General features: G+C 39.3%; 1 protein-coding gene across 1 annotated transcript in view; it reads left to right on the top strand.

Moving 5' to 3' along the window:
- The window catches only part of LOC143211107 (acyl-CoA Delta-9 desaturase-like), a 256,986-nt gene extending 235,977 nt beyond the window's left edge, over nt 1–21,009 (top strand). The window contains exons 6-11 of the mRNA XM_076428549.1: nt 3,352–3,620; nt 3,773–3,903; nt 5,160–5,365; nt 6,149–6,331; nt 18,736–18,972; nt 19,100–21,009. Of these exons, the coding sequence (XP_076284664.1) occupies nt 3,352–3,620; nt 3,773–3,903; nt 5,160–5,365; nt 6,149–6,331; nt 18,736–18,972; nt 19,100–19,217 (1,144 nt within the window). The 3' untranslated portion in view covers nt 19,218–21,009. The remainder of the gene's footprint in view (nt 1–3,351; nt 3,621–3,772; nt 3,904–5,159; nt 5,366–6,148; nt 6,332–18,735; nt 18,973–19,099) is intronic.
- The last annotated feature ends 414 nt before the right edge of the window (nt 21,010–21,423 follow it).

The raw sequence follows: 21,423 nt of genomic DNA, 5'->3' as shown, positions 1-21,423 counted from the left end.
TTTAGAAATTGGTCCAAAGGACTTGAATTATTTTAAGATTTTAGACCGGCTAGTTCGCTAGAGAATAAGTAAACAAAAATTTATTACGATTGCAATTGGTAGGAATTATACAAAATTTTAAAAAATGATGTTTTGTCAACTTTTTTATCTGGGCCTGTAACGATAATTTGAAAAATGCGTTTTATAGATCTCGGTAACTTATATGCATACTGAAAATTTCATCGAAGTCTCTTAAGCTCTTAAATTTTGTATAATTCCTACCAATTGCAATCGTAATAAATTTTTGTTTACTTATTCTCCAGCGAACTAGCCGGTCTAATATTTTTTAAAAATTCAAACCCTTTGGACCAATTTCTAAAAAGTTATGCGATTTTTAAGGGCGTCCACTTATAATATTATTGCCGCTGACTGTAAGTTGAAACTCCTAATAGTTCCTGTCGTATAACTTGCAGTTTATACTATTATCTTGCAATATCTAGAAAAATTACTGCCCATTCTTTCCCGTTCTCACGTAAAGCCATTTTGTATAGTTTTAAGCATTTTATTAGCTTTCACCAATGTATCTCGGAAAGTATGAATGATACTAAAAAATGTTTCAAATAAAAATTTTATGGTTTGAAGGAACACATTTGACGATGGTATTTGTTTGACCTTATAGTGACCTTGAAATGTCCTGCGGAGGTCACGAGTCAATTTTCGAAAAAAACGTTATTTTTTCATATTCTTGTAGCTCATATTCAGATATTTTCAAAACACTATAATAACATTATTTTTAGTAAATTTGTTACCGAGATATGAACGTCTCAATAAGAGAGCTAAAGAGAAAACGACCTTCAAGGGACAGATATAGCTCTAACAATAAGTAAATTATTTCTTGGAAGTAATTAATTAACTTTTTAACATTAAATTCAACTTTAGACAATATGTTTTAATTATTTATTTCTGTTATTTACTTTCAGGGTCTCGAGATAGCGAAATTCGATTTACGAGGAAACAAATTTTTCAATTTATTAAACATTACTTAAATAATAATGCCAGTGTAATATCTGAACGACTTCAGAATTAGATATTTGAACAGCACGGGAGATTAATTGACATTAATTCTGAAACGAAGACTGCATTAGAGAAATTATTTTCTAAAATGACAAAATGGCAAAGTTCAAACAGAACGGAAGATAATTTTTTTATGAAGTTTGCTACGTGGCTTATTGGTTCTGTTGCATTCCGCATACCTGCAGACAGTGATCAACATAGGAATACAGTTGGCCGTCCTCCTTCAGAATTTGGAAGGAGTGGTGGCACCGGATTTGGTCAATTTTCCCAATCGGTTCTTGTGCTTTGCTGTCACAATACGTACGATACACCTCGCAATGCCAATTTTTGAACAGAACTAACAATTTTTTAACGTATGCGTTCGCCATATAGAATCCGCCATTTCTTTCAAATTTTGAGTTCAGATTTGTAATCAGTGATCCTGAAAACCATGGGATACGAATTTTTGGTGAATTGAAGTACGTTTAGAGGTTTTGGCCAGCTTTTGGGAATTTGGGATCACTGAGCGCCGCACCGCAAAGTGGTCCCAAATCACGAAAAACCGGCCTAAACCTCTAAACGTACTTGAATGCACCGAAAAATTCGTACTCGGGGGTTTTCGGGGTCGCTGATTACGAATATGAAGTTTAAATTCCAAAAAACAAAATGGCGGATCCAATATGGCGGACATATACATTGAAAAATTGTTAGGTCTGCTTGGAAAATGATCTTTTTGGGGTCTTTGGGGTCACTGATTACGAATATGAAGTCGAAAATTTGAAAAACAAAATGGCCGATTAAAATTTAGACAACAATTCGCATTAAATGTGTTTTGAGAGGTTGATAGCTAAAAATGTATAAATGATAAACAAAATTGCACTTTGTATATCAAGAATTAGTATAATTGTAAATTATGTACATAAGATCTAATCATCCGAATCATTTTTCATTACTAAAAGTTGTAAAATCGCATTTTAAAATCCATAGAAATGAAACAAAGTTTACCCTCGTATGAGCAAACAGGAGACTATTGGAGGTTGGTTTTTATAAATTTTGAAAGATAAATGTATTAGCAACAAGCGAGAAAAGGAGTTTTGGTTGGACAACGTGGGACTATTAACTTATGTCTACGTTTCTACAATACGCGCATCAAGTTTTACCTTCTACGTTCTCAAAAGAATATTGCCATCGTGTAACGTAATGACTAACAATTTTTGAAATACAAAAACAGGCAAACATTCTAGTTACTTCTAGGAACAGCATCCATTTTGTAGAATTGAAATTGATGCACTGTTTTGAAAGTTATGCACTTTAGAAGGGGGCGTTCAATTTCCCACTAATGCGCGCGACAAATGCTCATCAAACAAAGGCTAACTTTGAACTGACTGCAGAACTGTACCATAAACTTTTTACCTTCTTCCTTGGTGACATTCAGTGGTCATAACATCACTTTACCCAACCCTAGAATTACAAACTTCTAGGAGGAAGTTCATTTTTGAGGTTTTGGCCGTGTTTTCGGGATTTGGGACCACTGTGCGTGGCGCGCCGCGGGGAATGCCCTGTCCCTTAGCCCACGTAGGACCCTGTACATGTTCGTGAGCTATTTCAGGTTATCGCATGACACCCTACTGTGTTTGGCACCCTCATCTCGTTTGTCGTTCGCGATCATTTCTGAAAACCGAATCCGCGAGCGACCGTTTTATCCCGGGTAGACCACGTGTCGTGCGGCTTAGCGTGGCTCGGCTGTTAGCCCTGTAAATACTTAAGGGGGTACAGACACCTTTTTCCATTATTGCAAGGGTGCGGGACTCGCCTTCTCATTTCTCGATAATACAAACACGGGGGTTTTCATTAGACAAAAATGCTAGATAAAAGATCGATCTAGGGCGCGATCATCCTCAAAAGTCCTATTTTTTTCGTTTACGAGGCGTAATTTGCATTATTCGGAAACATACAACTGAGCATCTAGCTATTTTCATAGGTACATGCTGCCGAATAATGCAAATTACGCCTCGTAAAAAATTATTTAAATAAAAATAAATGTTTAAAAAATACCACGTTTTAAAACGGACTAAAAAGTATAAAATAAATTTTTTTAAAACTCCACGTTTAGAAAACGGAATAATAAGTATAAAATATTATAATTTTTTCTAGCCCCATGCAGATTCCTAACCCCGTAAAGATAGTCCTGAGAATTTGTGATTGTGAATTTTTAATAGCTATGAAAATACATACTACATATTTAATATATTACTGAACATAACAGTAAGGTCCTATAACAAAAGTAACATTTTAATTTGCCTGGAATACTTGTTCTAGATCCACGAAAATGGCGACGAACCTGTTCGGTAGACCGGGAACACTCTACTTGGAAGCTGCACAGCAAGGCGTTTATAAGGAGAAATCAGCGGCAGAAAAAACGAGCTCGCAAAAGTTGACTGTACAGAATTCATCGGCGAGCCCAGCACAAAAGTATAAATGGAACCTCGTCTGGATAAGTGTCATCACTTTCTCGTACCTGCACGCTGCCGCGGTGTACGGAATATACCTTGCGTTCACCGTAATTAAGTTGCCTACGATATTGTGGAGTAAGTTGACATTCTGAAGTATATTTAAAATAAAAAAAAAATAGCAACAGTACAACAAGGTGAAATATTACGGATACGTTGACTTGTATTGTACTTGGGGGGTATATAATTTTATTCCAGTAATTAATAGAACGATTATAATATTTTTTTAGTGTTCATTATAATACAGTTTGCGACATTGGGTGTGACAGCTGGCGCTCACAGATTGTGGTCTCATCGAGCGTATAAAGCAAAGTGGCCGATGCGATTTATATTAATGATTTTTCAAACGATCGCTTTCCAAGTAAGATTTGACCTCCACCACTTTTCTTTCACATCAACGCCACGCGGTATCTTCCATTATAACGAAAATAGTAAAATAAATACCGGTATTTAAAAATAAAATTAACAGTAGAATAAATAACGGTAGCAGTACAACAGTTTCATTCCTTGAGATTCGACAGGTGTAAAACACAAAGGTTTGTATACAGGGTGTCTCAAAATTCCTTCAACATCCGGAAATGCGACGTTCATGAGATCATTTGAAGCAACATTTTTCGTTGCAAAAATGATATCCGCAGCTTTAGTAAGGAGTTATTAACGAAAAACACGGACCAATCATAGCGCCACCTAGACGCGTGTTAGCACAGTAGTTCCGGCGCGTCAACTGTCAATTGACCGTCTGTGCAAATACGCGTCTAGGTCGCGCTCTGATTGGTCCATGTTTTTCGTTAAGAACTCCGTAACAAAGTGCGGACGCCATTTTTGCAACGGAAAATGTTGCTTCAAATGATCTCAGGAACCTCCCATTTCCGGATGTTGAAGGAATTTTGAGACACTTTGTATACACTCAACCCTCTTGTAGCTCAATTGCGGATCGTTATCTAAAATAAACATCATCTGCATCGATTGCAACAATTAGAAGTCACTTGGGATTCTGTTTCTTTTTTTAATAAATTTAGAAGGTATGGTAATGTCCGTGGTTGTCAGGAAAAACGCCACATGTCACAGTTTCAAAAAATTTGAGTTTATGTATTATTTGAACTTGATAGTATAGGGCATAGGAATTACGTATTTACCAGAAACAAGTCACGGAAATAAATTCGGAAGGCTCAAAAAGAAAATGCAATTTAACCGATGTCCTCTGTCAAAGCGATAGTGATTAGAACTTTAAACGGCAATATCTTGAAAGTGAAATTATGTGACATGCGGCGTTCTTCCTTACAACCACAGATGTATCAATAGTCTTAAATTTTTTTCAATCTTTTTACCGTTTCGAATTACAGTTAATTATTTTTGTCATGAATGCATACATTCATATAACACGATGCAAAAATTGCGACAAGCCTCCTATAACACGGTTTGCTTAAAACACGTATTTTCCATACAGCACGACTTAATAAACAATCTTCATACAACCCCTCTAATTAGTACTAGGACTTCTAAGATTTTCTTGACACAGTTTCGACGCGTCGCGGAACGAATTAACCGTGTTATAGGAGGGTCGACTGTATTTCCTAAATGTTTCCTTAGCAGTAATTCCAATGGCTATTTTTGCAGCATTCCATCTACGATTGGGTCAGAGATCACAGAGTACACCACAAATTTACTGACACGGATGCAGATCCGCATAACGCAAAAAGAGGATTCTTCTTCTCGCATATGGGCTGGTTGTTGGTTCGCAAGCATCCTGAGGTATTGAAGAAAGGCGCCACCATTGACATGAGCGATCTGAAAAATGATCCTATCGTGGTCTGGCAGAAAAGGTAAGAGATGATGGAACTTCTTTCAAAATTGTTCTCGGATAAATGTTAAAAATGTTCACAATTCACGCTGTACATACTCTGTTTGCGCGAGGAATTTGTAAGACTCTCGGCGGTTGAACAGTTCGTTTATTCAGCGAAGAATTCGTAAGATTCTCATCTATTTCGCAATTACGAAAAGTATACGTGTGCGATATTACACGTAGTGCTCTCTTCGACGTATTAGACGACACTGTCCTTTCGGCGTAGCAACCGTTAACACAGAACCGAGCGCCATAATCGTTCCCAGCCGAACTGGGAAGAGATAATTTAACTCTTTAACAAAAGCACGGAGAACATTTCGTAAAGGAAAACTTTACCTTTATTGACCTTGGGAAAATGACCACTTTCAAGGAAGTACAACATTTTTGGGACATCCTGTAGAGTTTATTAAAAGGTTCCGTCCTAACTCTTCCGACGCCCAGTCGCAGTACAAAACAAAATGAAAAATTTGTTGTACAGTGTGATTTATAGGGGTGTGCGGGTACCCGAAGTCGGGTCGGCTCGAAACCCGAAAATTTATATTGTTTGCGGACTCGAATGTCAGATTTTCGGGTTCCCGATCAGACTCGACCATTAATTACCAGACTTGATTTCAATAAATATCCGACCCGACCCGGACCCGAATTTCCGGGTACCCGACCACCCCTAGTGATTTACCACACGAGAGATTGATTCGGTTCAATATCCCGAACGGTAACTGGTTCCGTTGACTCGTTCAGTACCTTTCTTTTCCAATTCCGACAGGTTGTACGTCATATTGATTCCGCTGTTCGCCTTTATCATTCCGATGTGGGTACCTTGCTATTTCTTCGACGAGAAACCATTATATTCCTGGTATGCAGCCGTCGTGAGATATACTTTGTCCTTACACCAAGTCGGGTTGGTGAACTCTGTCGCTCATATGTGGGGAATGAGGCCCTACGACATGTGAGTATACATTTTTTCGTAATCCAGTATTATATTGTAGAAACACATCACTATCATGTCACGTGACAACAAGTAATTGCACGTGACATTCTTAGAGTGTGAGCCAACAGATTTCCGATTACAGTAGTACTACAGGGTGTATAAAATGTATATGACATTCGTCATAGGAGTGAATCTACACGTCTCGATCGGTGGACATTTGTAAAAGAAACTTGCCGCAAAATTGTTTATACCGAAGAAAATTTATTGTTGAAGTTTGTTTTTACATCAGTACAAAATTTTACATACACAAAAACAAAATTTTAAATTTGTAAGTATACTTTACATTAGCATTTAATAATGTGGCATTAGTATTATTACGTACAGGGTCTGTCCGGAAAGTGATGCGACCACTTTTTTTTTTCAATCTATTGAACATATGAGTACAAACCTGTAAAATTCTTCAAAGTAGGATCCTTGAGCGTCGACACATTTTTTCCAGCGCGATTTCCATGCTTCGTATGCTCCCTGGAAGGCGTTATCTGGAGCCTCTCGTAGTACTCTCGTTGCAGCCTCGTCGAGCACTTCCAACCAAAACTTTTCCGTAGATTACGGGGAAAACAGTAAACGGTACTTCTTAGTTGGATCACAACACTTCCTTAACCCCCGCGTACAGCCCTGACTTGTCTACTGCCGCCTTCTTCTTGTTTCCAAAAATTAAAAACGTGCTAAAAGAATGCCATTTTGAAAGCGTGGAATGCGTCAAAGAGACTGTGACGAGGGTACTACGAGAGGTTCCAAAAAACACCTTCCAGGGAGCATACGAAGCATGGAAATCGCGCTGGAAATACAGTGGGTGTAGAAAATATTCGTACACTAATAAATTTCAAACAAAACTGTGAAATTGTTGTTTATTAACTATTTTTTCTGTAAACAATGAATACGTACATATTCTGAGAAGTCTATAGAATAGATACAATGCAAAAAACAATTAATTTCTTGATTAACTTGCCAATGTAATAAGGAAAAACAAAAAATCGACTGAAATACACCAGCAAATAGTATTCGTACACTCTTTAATTTGAACTGCGTAGGGAACAGTTCTTAACGCGAACATACCATGTAAACATAAACAAATTGCGGTGTAAGTATGATTGATCTCCTCAGTATATTTAGAAACGTTGTTGCCATCAATAGCATTTCAAAATCCCGAAATATTCAAAGTTATCGTTGATAAATGGGACGGAAACGTGCGGAAACAACGATAGAAGAAAGAAAAATTATTATTAACTTGCACAATCAGTGTAAAAGTTTAGCAGAAATTTCGCGTATTGTAAGTAGACCTCGATCTACTATACAAAGTTTAATTGACAGGTATGGGCTACGAAAAAGACTACAAAATAAATCAAGAAGTGGACGTCCACGAAAAATCAATCAATACACTGGTAGAGTTATTATTAGAATGGTAAAGACAAATCCAAGAATAAGTGCAATAAAAATAGTTGAACACATTAAAAGTAATTTAAACATTGACGTATCTGCTAGTACTGTGCGCAGTTTTATACGAAATTCAGGATGTCGCGGACGGGTGGCCCGTAAAAAATTTTTCGTAAGTGAAACGAATAGGAAGAGAAGACTGGAATTCGAAAATAATAATGTAACTACACCAGTGGAGTACTGGAATAAAGTGATCTTCACAGATGAAAGTAAGTTCAACATTTTTGGGTCTGATGGACACTGTACCGTTTGGAGAAAAAAAAATACAGAATTGAAACCACAAAACTTAAAACCTACAGTCAAACACAGTGGAGGTTCAGTACTTGTTTGAGCTGCATGAGTGCAGCTGGTGTTGGCTCATTAGAATTTATTGACGGAATAATGAACCACAGGGTCTATATTGACATTTTGCGACGCAATCTTGATCCTAGTGCAGAGAAAATGAATATTAAAGATGATTTTGTTTTCATGCACGATAATGATCCGAAGCATACTGCATATAATACCAGAATGTGGATACTACATAACACACCGGCGTATCTAAAAACTCTGCCACAATCTCCCGATATCAATGTTATAGAACACCTGTGGGATTATTTAGAACGACAGATATCAGAAAACATGAAATGTCTTCAAAAGAGAGCTTAAAAAATGCACTGAAGGAAGAGTGGAACAAGATCCCACAACACGAGTAAATTCAATGCCGAGAAGAATTGCAGCGGTTATAAAGGCCAAAGGCTATCCAACCAAATATTAATTAACTATTTTTTAATGTCACATTAATTTATATTACGTTTTTTTTTCTCAAATTGTAAAAAGTTAGAAACTGTACGAATACTTTTTGTTGGTGTATTTCAGTCGATTTTTTGTTTTTCCTTATTATATTCGCAAGTTAATCCAGAAATTGATTTTTATTGCATTGTATCTATTCTATAGACTTCTCAGAATATGTACGTATTCATTGTTTACAAAAAAAGTAGTTAATAAACAACAATTTCACAGTTTTGTTTGAAATTTATCAGTGTACGAATATTTTCTACACCCACTGTATATGTCGACGCCCAAGGATCCTACTTTGATGAAACTTAAAGGTTTGTATTGTCCGTCCGCTGAGAGTTGGCACAGAATCTCGTCAGTGGGGTGCAGGGGGACTCGCCGAGTCCCCACTCTTGACGCAAGGCTGCCGACCCCACTCTTACGCTTCGACGTTGGGCGTGACCGGTTAACATAGACGTAAATAAGTAGAATCCGCGTAAACAACGGGGGGGCATATAATATTCTCTGATTCACTAACCGCGAAGACTGGAGTCTTACTGCATTAATAAAATGTAAATGTCACGTATATTTTATATCATATTCTTAGTCTTTTACCTTATAATAACAAGTCAGACGCGTTATGAGAATATTTTTTTAAAACCAATTTTCAGGAATATTCTGTTTTCTTTGTGTTCTATTACAAAAAAAATTTAGGCTTTTAACTTAACGGCTTAAGCAGTGGCGGCTCAAGTCAAGTGGAGGCCCCAAGCGGTAAACATTTTGGGGCCCTCAAACTCAAGTTAGAAATAAAAGGTGCAAGAAATTCTCACAAACTTATTAGAAAAGAAAAGTAATGAAAAATTTCATACCGTGTGTGTGTTGCACATTAAATGTAATAAATTTATTTATTTAAAATTCGGGGCCCTATGGTATCCCAGGGCCCCACGCGGCCGTTTAGTCCGCTTATCGTTAGATCCGCCACTGGGTTTAAGCCGTTTACCTGATCATAGAAGGAGGGTTACGCCAATGTTCTGAGCTGGCGTCGCCACATCGCTTTGTTGCAGTCACACTCACGACGCTCGTTTGCTGCCTTCGTCAAGCGATTCGGCCAATCGCGGAAGACGTGTAGCGCGTAGTAGGGGCGTCACGTGGTACCTACGAGTTTCTTGTGCCAACTCTCGGCGGTCGGACAATACCCATATGTTTAATAGACATTTTTTTTTAAAATTTGGTCGCATTACTTTCCGGACAGACCCTATACAGGGTGTCCCAAAATTCGTGAAAATCCCGAAAGGGGGTGGTTCCTGAGACCATTCTAAGAGACATTTTCCTCTGCACCAAAGTCAACTGCGGCTTTGTTTAGGAGTTATTAACGAAAAACACGGACCAATCAGAGTGCGCCCTGGCCCGGCGCGCCAAGCCGCGCCGGCAAGCGAGTGTCGCGGTACGCCGTGACATCGCATCGTGACGGCGCTGCGGCCCAGGGCGCGCTCTGATTGGTCCGTGTTTTTCGTTAATAACTCCTAAACAAAGCCGCAGTTGACTTTGGTGCAAAGGAAAATGTCTCTTAGAATGGTCTCAGGAACCACCCTCTTTCGGGATTTTCACGAATTTTGGGACAACCTGTATAACAATGGGTATAAGGTATTCTTTCATATTTTTAAACTTCAAATCTATTAGTTCAAACCATTACTTTTTATACACCCTATGCATACATACAGTGGGTGTATTAAGTATTCATAAACCTTTCAAAAACGAATAACTTTTTCAAAATTCCACCCAACAGCTTGAGTTTTTTTGAGACGTTAGAAGGTTTACTTTATAAGCTAATGTGTAAATAATCTTTTCTTTAATCGTCACGATGTTTAAATTTGTTATTTACCGTTTCACTGGGTCCAAGGAGAATCCCCTAACGGTGGCGATAAAATTGTATCAGCTACGGTAACAGAGGCCTTCGCGAGAACTACGGAGGTGGACGTTGTGTAAACGTTTAACACTAAACTTACCGAACACTAAAAACGATTAAAATGTTGTAGCTTACAAAACTGACAAGATATCATTATATAATGAAAATGAATGGAAAATGAAAATGAAAAATATATTAGGTGTATAAATACGTTCTCGGCCTTTTTTCATGAAAATAATGATTTATTTAGTTACTATAAATCAAGGTATATTTTAATCGGGAAAGTAATCTCCGCTTGCTTCCACATATATCTTCCACCTGTCATTCAGGCAGATTGCGAATTCCTTGGCGGTAAAAAGATGGTGGTTTTGTGTTGATAAAGTCGGTAATGGAATTTTTTACTTCATCTAACGTTTGGAAGTGGCTATCAGCCAAATGATGTTGGAGCGATCGGAACAGGTGAAAATCGATGGAGCCAAGTCTGGTGAATACGCCGGTTGAAACCTTCCCAGCACAACGAATCTAAAACACCTCTGGTCAATTTTGCTGTGTGGTCTGGCATTGTCATGCAGTAATATGACCGGCCTAGGTCCCTTGCTTGTGTAGGCCGCTTGTGCTCAATTTCATCGATTAAACGCTGTAGTTGGAGCTTGTTTAAACGACTGGAAATGTCTTACATATTGGGTAACTTGTATCGTCGAAATCTCTCCAACATGGAGAAATCCCGTATTTCAAAACTAGTGTTAGGATGTAAAAGTGGAAAAGGAATGAATTGTAAATAAACAAAACAGAATTGAGCCGAAATATCTTGGATAGTTTATTGGCTCATTGGGGAAAAGCCTTGCGGCATAAAAACCCCAGAAATATAGAATTCAACATTGATTACAAAAGAAAGAACGATGAAGATGTGAGCGTTAGAGTAGCGATGATAGTGAATTATCATGTGTTGATAACGTTATGTATACGACTCGGAGTACTACTGGATCCCATATGATTCCGCGGGATCCTTCAAGTATATGTATAATGTAGTGTGTGCTGCGGCACGACCTGGCGGAGTATGACTCCGAGGGATCCCTTGGTGTATATCAGTGGTCGGCACGGAGGAGACTCTGCAGGCCGCTCTCGGCTCGCGCCGCCTCCTTTTCCCACCGCACGTCTCGCTCTCCGTAACGGCCCTAGTCCTCAGGCCCGTACATATCCCAGACTGTATGAACTGCGCGTGGCGCATTAGGGCGACACCCGTATCAATAGGTTTCCACATTACCGTTGAGGTACTATTGTCAATGCGTTTTTTTTATGTGGTTTCCCCTGTAGGCCTATTCCACTCTGCTGCATGACAATTTCTGAAACTAACTTTGAACAATAAATGCGGAAGAGAGAGAGAGAGAGAACTACTTCTTAATTCCATTGCCAAAATTTTAAACAGTCATTCACACAAACTTCTTCGTGGACGTTTAGATGTAGTCGGAATATCAGATATATCAAATGAAAGATTAGATGTCGCGGCTCGCATCGCAGACGATAAAGAAGCGTCATTCAACCGGGTGCGCTTTTCCGATTTAATATTCCGCATTTTATAAAACGAACATACGCACAGATATGTCGATCCGAACATTGAAAAAATTCTCAGTGCGAAATTTCTGAGGAGAGGATATCTTGATTCATTTAATATTTTAAAAAATTCGACACTGTTTTCTTCCCTAGTCTTCAGAGGAACTTTTTGATGAAAATCGCGAAGTTCCTCTTGATACTCGGAAGCTTGTTCTTCGATTATGGCCGCGAGGGGGTTCTGAAATAGTCTGAAATCATTTTTAAGGGAATCGAAATCAGTGAAACGGTTATCGAAGTATTTGTCAAAGTTATATATATATATATATATACAGGGTGTCCCAAGACCCCTTCGACTCCGGGAAATGGGAGGTTCCTTAGGTCATTTGAAGCAACATTTTCCTTTGCACCAATGTCAGCCGGGGCTTTGTTTAGGAGTTATTAACGAAAAACACGGACCAATCAGAGCGCGACCTAGACGCGCGATGGCACGTTCAGCCCGGCGCGCCGGGAGACGAGCGCGGTGTAACGCCGCGATGCCGCAACGAACAAGAGTTTCTCGAGATTATGTGAATCTTCCCCGATTTGGATGAGCTTTGGATATGTTGTCAAGACCATGATTCTGAACAACATTTCCCTTTACAGTTTTTGTCGGCCGGCTTTAGTTTACGCGATAAGTAACTTGTAATTGTAAATCGATCGATGTACTATCTGAACTATCTCCTCTCCGATTTCGATGAGCTTTGGATATGTTGTCAAGACCATGATTCTGAACAACATTTCCCTTTACAGTTTTTGTCGGCCGGCTTTAGTTTACGCGATAAGTAACTTGTAATTGTAAATCGATCGATGTACTATCTGAACTATCTCCTCTCCGATTTCGATGAGCTTTGGATATGTTGTCAAGACCATGATTCTGAACAACATTACCCTTTACAGTTTTTGTCGGTCGGAAGAACTTTACTTGTCAATTCATATGGGTGGATCTCTTTACCCGACTTACGGCAACTTTACCCGAACGAGGGAAAAAGCAGAAACTGATTGTATTAAAACCTCACTTATTCAGCCGTAAATCCATTTGCTGCTTCGAAATGTGTGTCACTGGGTCACTCGGTGACGAACTGCACAGATGTCTTCAGGTATACGACAGTACCGAAAGCTAAGGGACGTACGGCCAGGTCGACGAACTGCACAGCCGGTGGTAAAAGGCCTAAGGGATGCGCGGTCAAGTCGACGATCCAGAATTTCACTTTCACTTTCGAATCGATAAATAATTCGTATGTTTATTTCACACAGATGCCTTGAAATTTTTCCACACTCACAATCACTGTTCACATTTGTCAACACATAGTTATGCACTAATAATAATTGCCATATCCCTTGTCCTGCTGCACAAATCACAACAATCAGGTAATGCAATCACTAGACTGCGGATTTCATGCATTTGTAGCAAACATGAGTAGGTGCATTTTAAGACACTAGAGAGATTAAAGTAATGTCAGAACACCAATGTATTATTTTCAACTTCTTAAAATGATCACAGTAAGAATCAAATATCTGTCTGGCTCCTGTCCCTTGTAATAGCGGCAGCCAACTTTCATTTTACATAAAGATCCGCAGTCTAGTGATTAGATTAAATAATCGTTTAATTAGTTTAAGCAATTATTATTAGTGCATAACTATGTGTTGACAAATGTGAACAGTGATTGTGAGTGTGGAAAAATTTCAAGGCATCTGTGTGAAATAAACATACGAATTATTTATCGTTTCGAAAGTGAAAGTGAAATTCTGGATCGTCGACTTGACCGCGCATCCCTTAGGCCTTTTACCACCGGCTGTGCAGTTCGTCGACCTGGCCGTACGTCCCTTAGCTTTCGGTACTGTCGTATACCTGAAGACATCTGTGCAGTTCGTCACCGAGTGACCCAGTGACACACATTTCGAAGCAGCAAATGGATTTACGGCTGAATAAGTGAGGTTTTAATACAATCAGTTTCTGCTTTTTCCCTCGTTCGGGTAAAGTTGCCGTAAGTCGGGTAAAGAGATCCACCCATATGAATTGACAAGTAAAGTTCTTCCGACCGACAAAAACTGTAAAGGGTAATGTTGTTCAGAATCATGGTCTTGACAACATATCCAAAGCTCATCGAAATCGGAGAGGAGATAGTTCAGATAGTACATCGATCGATTTACAATTACAAGTTACTTATCGCGTAAACTAAAGCCGGCCGACAAAAACTGTAAAGGGAAATGTTGTTCAGAATCATGGTCTTGACAACATATCCAAAGCTCATCCAAATCGGGGAAGATTCACATAATCTCAAGAAACTCTTGTTCGTTGCGGCATCGCGGCGTTACACCGCGCTCGTCTCCCAGCGCGCCGGGCTGAACGTGCCATCGCGCGTCTAGGTCGCGCTCTGATTGGTCCGTGTTTTTCGTTAATAACTCCTAAACAAAGCCCCGGCTGACATTGGTGCAAAGGAAAATGTTGCTTCAAATGACCTAAGGAACCTCCCATTTCCCGGAGTCGAAGGGGTCTTGGGACACCCTGTATATATATATATCTCTTTTCCGTGTTTATTCGTTCAAAGTTAGTTTCAGAAATTGTCATGCAACAGAGTGGAATAGGCCTACAGGGGAAACCACATAAAAAAACGCATTTACAATAGTACCTCAATGGTAATGTGGAAACCTATTGATACGGGTGTCGCCCTAATGCGCCACGCGCAGTTCATACGGTCTGGGATAGGTACGGGCCTGAGCTGCCTCGAGGACTAGGGCCGTTACGGGGAACGGGACGTGCGGTCGGTGAAAAGAGGCGGCGCGAGCCGAAAACGGCCTGCAGAGTCTCCTCCGTGCCGACCACTGGTGTATATGAATAAATGTGTGCTACGGCACGACCTGGTGGAGACACTCCTCCATGGGATCCATACGAGTGTATGTGGAGGTGTGCTCAGGTGTGCTACGGCACGACCTGGCGGAAATCGTGATTCCGCGGGATCCCTCAAGTATGTAGTGTGCGCTGCGGCACGACCTGTTGCAGTACGACTCCGAGAGATCCCTTATGTTGTTATGTATGTATGTTCGTTATGATCATGTTCAAACATGATTTGCAATATCGCGCAATATCGTTCACACTGGACACTACCGCGGTTCAAATCGCACGATCTCTTTTCATATCCTTGTCCGAAGGATCTCGAAGTGACTCTACCGGACGACTTTCTACGACTCGTTTCGTTCGCGCCTTTCCGACTACACTGATCTGGGGCCCAACCGTCTTTTTGTCTTCGCTCGAAGACCCCAGGAAAATTCGGCGCCGCGCAGTCGACCGATGGTTTACGTTGTGGCGCGCACATGTTTATATTGGGGCTGACCCGCACTAAAACCGTGAACAAAGAACATCCTGTCTGGTCTATGTCACGAGACGTAGACCGTTCTCGGTCCTCACTTCGTACCCTTGACTCGAGTACATAAAGAAAGAAGGAGAACCCTCTTCGTCGCGACGAAAATTTATGGTCGCGGTCGAACATAACGTCTACTGTATTTAGTAGCAAGCTCCGATTGCGTTTGGCAAGGATCTTCGTCCAGCAACTGCTCAAAATCCTCGTCCTCAAATTTTTTGGTCGTCCTGCTCTCTCGCCATCCTCGAGATCGAAATTTTCACTCCGAAACCTTTGAAACCACTTCTTCGCGGTAATAATGGATACATCATTCTCTCCCAATTCCTGACAAATCATCTCCTTAGCCTCCGAAGTTTTTTACATCACTCATAAAGTCTCCGGTCTAACTAAGAAAAACAAATTTTTTTTTATAAATTCCACTTTATTCATCAACATACTCTCCTTTAAGAGTGATGCATTCATTCCAACGCTCCTCTAACTTTTCGATGCCCTGTATGTAAAACGATTTGTGTTTGCTCTCAAAATAAGCCTCAGTTTCGGCAATCACTTCTTCATTTGAACCAAATTTCTTTCCCTGGAGCATCTTTTTCATGTCTGCAAAAAGCCCGTAGTCGCTGGGGGCCAAATCTGGAGAGTACGGTGGGTGGGGAAGCAATTCAAAGCGTAATTCGTCCAATTGAACCATTGTTTTCATCGACTTGTGACACGGAGCATTGTCCTGGTGAAACGGCACTTTTTAACTTCCCGATTTTATAGGGAAGTTATTGTAATGACCCCGAAAATCGAAAATCGATTTTTTAGCAGATCTTCACGTTTCATGGTCATTGCAGTCATTTTAGACTATTTTCAGCAAAATGTTCGTATGTGTGTGTGTGCGCGTATTACTGCGTATGTATGTCCGTTCCTATGGTATCAAATTTTTCGTTAACGTTTTCAGAAAAAGTAACAACGCGATCAGGATGATGAATGATGCAATCGATGTGCCCCGCTGTAACTTAGAGCTGATTAGATTTTGGTTCATTTTGGTCAAGTAGTTTTTTAGTTTTTTTAGTTTTTTCGAAAGAAGTTCATTCAACAATGCAATTTATACGAGAGAACGGAAAGTTTCCACCGAAGAAACAAACGTAATTACACAAAAAATTAAAAAAAAAATTATTTTTGTACCTTATGATGATGTTTCCGCTTACAATAATCGAAAATTATCCCAATTCAAGAGTGAGTTAATCATCTCTACTCCCGAGAATACATTTTCAAAGAATATCGCTGAAAGTACAAAAAGAATTTATATTACAATCTTTAAAAAAACAATCAGTTCAAAACGAATTATTAACTGAGATTAAATTGGAAATTCATATAAAACATATGATAATTATTAATAACATTGATGTTGAAAATGGATTGATTAATGGAGCACACATGCGGAATATTAAAATTTATTACTTTTCAAGAAAATACTAAAATTTCGTCTATATTGTGGTTAGATTTTCAATTGGCCAGAGTAGGAGTGAAAGTAAGAACTCGTTATCGTGATTATATGAAAAATCCAAATATTCATCAAAATTTAACACCAATAATAAAAATATCGAATCAAGTAAATATGTCGAGTGAGGAAAAATATCAAATCACACGTAGTCGAATTTCCAGTGGTTCCAGCTGAAGCGATTACGATTCATAAAAGTCAGGGACATACATACGAGAAAGTATGTTTGAATTTTAAAACATCAGAAAAACGAACTTTACAAATGTTGTATGTAGCACTGAGCAGAGTTTCAAAATTGAGCGCGGTTTATATATTTTGGGACAAATTAAATTAACAGTATCGAAGAAAACCAAAATCAATACTGCAAACCCGGATAATGAGGAGTTGTATCGTTTGCGAAAAACTAATTAAGGCAATTTATTTTGCAACATTAGTATGCTATAACAAGGAACCAAGCGAGCAACGAGCATACGATATTGGTTTAATGCGACGCCATATAGCAAACCTTTTTAATAAGTAGAAAACTATTGAATTTCCCTGAAAACGTATAATCTTATTAAAACGTACTAAAAATAATGATAATAATATACTGCAACTAACGAATCGGGAAGTTCTTTGTGTGGCTCTTGGAGAGTCACACACGAAATAAAAAACATTAATAGCTGCAGGCCCTACTAGCCATGCATACCACTAACCCTCTCGCAAGAGCAGTCCTACCCGCGAGCGAGCAAAAACAACCCTACTCGCGAGCGAGCGAAGCGAACGAGCAACAATAACTCTCTAGTTTCTTTTACATGTGAGGCCGTTTTTTCTTGATTCCTGCACTCAATCGATCCAATAATGCCATGTAATATCCACTATTGATAGTTTTGCCTTTCTCAAGATAGTCGATGAACAAAATTCCATGCGCGTCCCAAAATACGGATGCCATAATCTTGCCAGTCGACTTTTGAGTTTTTGGTCGCTTAGAACGACTTTGAGAAGAATCGTCCGTACAAGCTAGCATCCGTATGCACACCAGTGTTGCCAGAATCATGGGTCGTGGGTTTTTTCCCCTCCGCTCGCTCAGCCGACTGGACCCCCAACTCTGACGCACCGTCGCGCGTCGTCGGCGACTCTGCCGAGATGTGTAGCGCGTGCGCAGTAGAAGCAACCTGGCGACGACGGTGCGTCAGAGTGGGGGGTCGAGTCGGCTGAGCGAGCGGAGGGGAAAAAACCCAAGACCCATGATTCTGGCATCACTGATGCACGCTGATTCAAGACAGCTGATGAGGTCGTGCCAGATCGATAAAACAAATGAAGATCTACACCAAACTACCGCCCAAACATCACTAATTGCTATACCAATACATTGTCTATCCTGTTTTCACGAATTTCGCGATACTTTCTCATTCTGTCTGTAACCACGAAATGTCTCATGTGTGTGCTATTGATCACATCAGCTGTCTTGAATCAGTGTGCATACGGATGCTAGCTTGTACTGCCGATTTTGTAACAACAGAATCGTAAATAACAGTAGAGTTGTAGAATTACGATGGTCAACGAATCGCAAGAAGAAGATCAGATCGAAAAGATCGCCCGCGACAAACACGTCTGACTCCAACGATTGGTTATACCTGCGTCCTTACGGCATTTTTTACAAATAAATACGGCTTTTCCTTACAGAAGGAAATTTTTTTCGCTCAAAATATTCAGTACAGTTGTTTTTATTCTCAGGTCAAGAACTTATTTGTACACCTAATGAAACCGATGATTTGACCAGAAGTGGTAGATTTAGTATTAATCAACACCAAACAACACACATTTTCATTTGGATTGATGATTTTAAATTTCGCAGGTCAATCGGGCCAGCCGAAAATATCGGCGTCGCCATAATCACTTTCGGCGAGGGTTGGCACAATTACCACCATGTGTTCCCATGGGACTATAAAACAGCCGAACTGGGAAACTACAGTACGAACTTCACCACGGCTTTCATCGATTTCTTCGGTAAAATAGGCTTGGCGTATGACATGAAAACCATCCCTTCCGCGGTTGTACAGAAACGGGCAAGTCGTACCGGTGATGGGTCGAAGTAAGTATTTCAATGAATCCAGAAAATTTCATTTTTCTTCGAATGTCATACATCAGAAACGTAAACTGTATTGTACATAAGCTTCTATGTAAAATATTTGACATAAGCTTCTTCGTTTGCTCAACAGATACGGCCAGGCGCAGGAACATGTTCACAGTCACGAGGATGCGAAGTGGGGTTGGGGAGACAAGGACATGGAGTCCGAGGAGATCAAGGAAGTAGAGATCATAAACAAATCCAATTAATGTAATCGTATTCAAGAGATTTCGCGGGAATGTTGGGATGAGTTCTCGCGGTAGGGTTCGGGTATCGAAAGAAAAGTGATCAGTCGATCACAACGTCAATTAATATTTATTATACACACGCCGGTGTATCAACAGTTCTCGCGAAGAAAAAAAGATTGGAGTCCTCCTTGGACCAGAAAATGTTTTATCAACGTTATTAAAAAATTCCTTCGAAGCTAAAAGTTCTTTGATTTATAATGGAACATAACGTAGGTACTCCGGAACACTTGCCGAGACCGAAATAATTCAGTGAACTTTTAGCTTCGATAACTTCCTAGCGAATAAGTTTAGCGCATAAGTATATTAGTACTTTATATAGAGCACAACATGCAGTCAAAAATGTAGGTTTCCATTTTTAAAAAAAAGTACAGTTGCATTTTTCTGATGCAACGATGCACAAAAGTGCATTTAGTTACGTAGTATGCACCGTCTGATGCCATTCAACTTTTTCTTATAACATTTTCCTCTATTCCCGACCGTTTAGGAGGTACACCCTGTATAGTACAATCGTGTCCGTCTGTCTGTCTGTATGTTTGAGACGGCATCAATTGAGAACTGCTGAACGTAGAAATCTGGGGTTTGAATCATTAGACGCGGCGTTTCTTCGGGAAGGTTTTAGAGCAAACCGCATTCGAAAAAGACCATTCATTCAAAAGTTGTGACGTCATAAGTGACCGAAGCCGACTTTTGCGGCCTGTTTCGGGCACGTTTCTGCTTATATCTTTTGACTTATAGCACCTATATGTATTTAATTTGAGGTACTCATTGGGAGAGGGAGAGAAAGAGGGAGAGAGAGGGAGAGAGAGAGGGCGAGAGAGAGGGAGATGCAGGGGGAGAAAGAGAGTGGGAGTAAGTGAAGGTGAGAGGGAAAGTGAGGGGGGAGAGGAAGGGAGAGAGGCGAGAGGAGGGGAGGGTAGAGACACAAGGATATGAATGAAAAAAACAGAAATCGCTTACATAGAGAAAATAACTCAGAAAATTGCGTACAGGCGAATTAAATTACATATGTGTGTACAATTTTTTTCATGTTGTCAAAAGTTGTGACGTCATTAGTGCGCCCATTGTGTGCCTCCCGTCAGGGCAACCCGCCCGGAGGGAAGAGCCGAAGGCACGCCACGAGCAGCTAAGGTGAAGTGCCCTAAGTCTGGACAGTCCAAAAGTAATACCTAAATCTGGACAATTGAATTTTCATAGTAAAATCAGTAATTAAGAGATTAAATAATTATATTATATATTCTGAGGCCTCTCTCTCTCTCTCTCTTAGCTACAAGTAGGTGTGAATATTATTTCGTTATGACATCAATTGAAATTTAAAAATAAATTCAAAGTTCATCTGAAAACAGTATACAAAATAGTCTATTTACATGCGAATTATGTGCATTTATATAATTTAAGCCCTCAGACAGAAAATAATTATCACGCATAATAATATTGATATTTTAAAATAAATTGGCAATCAAACTGAACGTAAATAATAATTATTAATCCAAATATTAGATGTCCAAGATTAGGATTGTTTTCAAATATAAGTACTCCATACTGGGACGCGATAACAGTAGCTGTCCCACTCTAAGCTTATACGCAATGTGCTTACGCTTGAAGCCGGACACGCGTTTGTGAATAAAATCAACGCATTGTTTGCAAATTATTTAACTAAATGTACGTATAAGTAGTCTTCTATTAGCTTGTAGAACGAATGTAGAAAATGTGTTCCGGCTGTAAAGTTAATAATACTTAATTTTTATGTCATAAATCTATCAGTATTAATACCTAACCTCAAAAATTAATTATTCATGTCGATATAGTTCTTAAAAAATGTTTTTTCAGATTGTAAACTTGCTTTAAAAATTGAATTTGATAATGGCCATCACTAGAAACAAAATTTTTGATTCCAGTCGAAAAAAGTAATTAATAAGTATCATAAAAAAACAGATTAAAGTCAGAGAAAGCCAAAAGTGTACATAAAATGTAAGGATATTATTAAAAATGACACACAGATTGAAGGAAAATAGAAGATTGAATAAAAATAAAAAATTGAAGAGAAATCAAGAATCTCATTCTGTTGAATCCATCGTACAAGTACAAACTCTCAATACAGTAGGCCAGTTTAAGATTCCAAAAAACACGCATTCTCGAATGAAAATTTTAAGTTCGGTGGATGTTAACA

This window comes from Lasioglossum baleicum, chromosome 8 (assembly GCF_051020765.1).
Source record: "Lasioglossum baleicum chromosome 8, iyLasBale1, whole genome shotgun sequence".
Classification (NCBI taxonomy): Eukaryota; Metazoa; Arthropoda; class Insecta; order Hymenoptera; family Halictidae; genus Lasioglossum; species Lasioglossum baleicum.
Note: the sequence above shows the minus strand (reverse complement) of the source record. Positions and strands in the feature narration are given on the sequence as shown.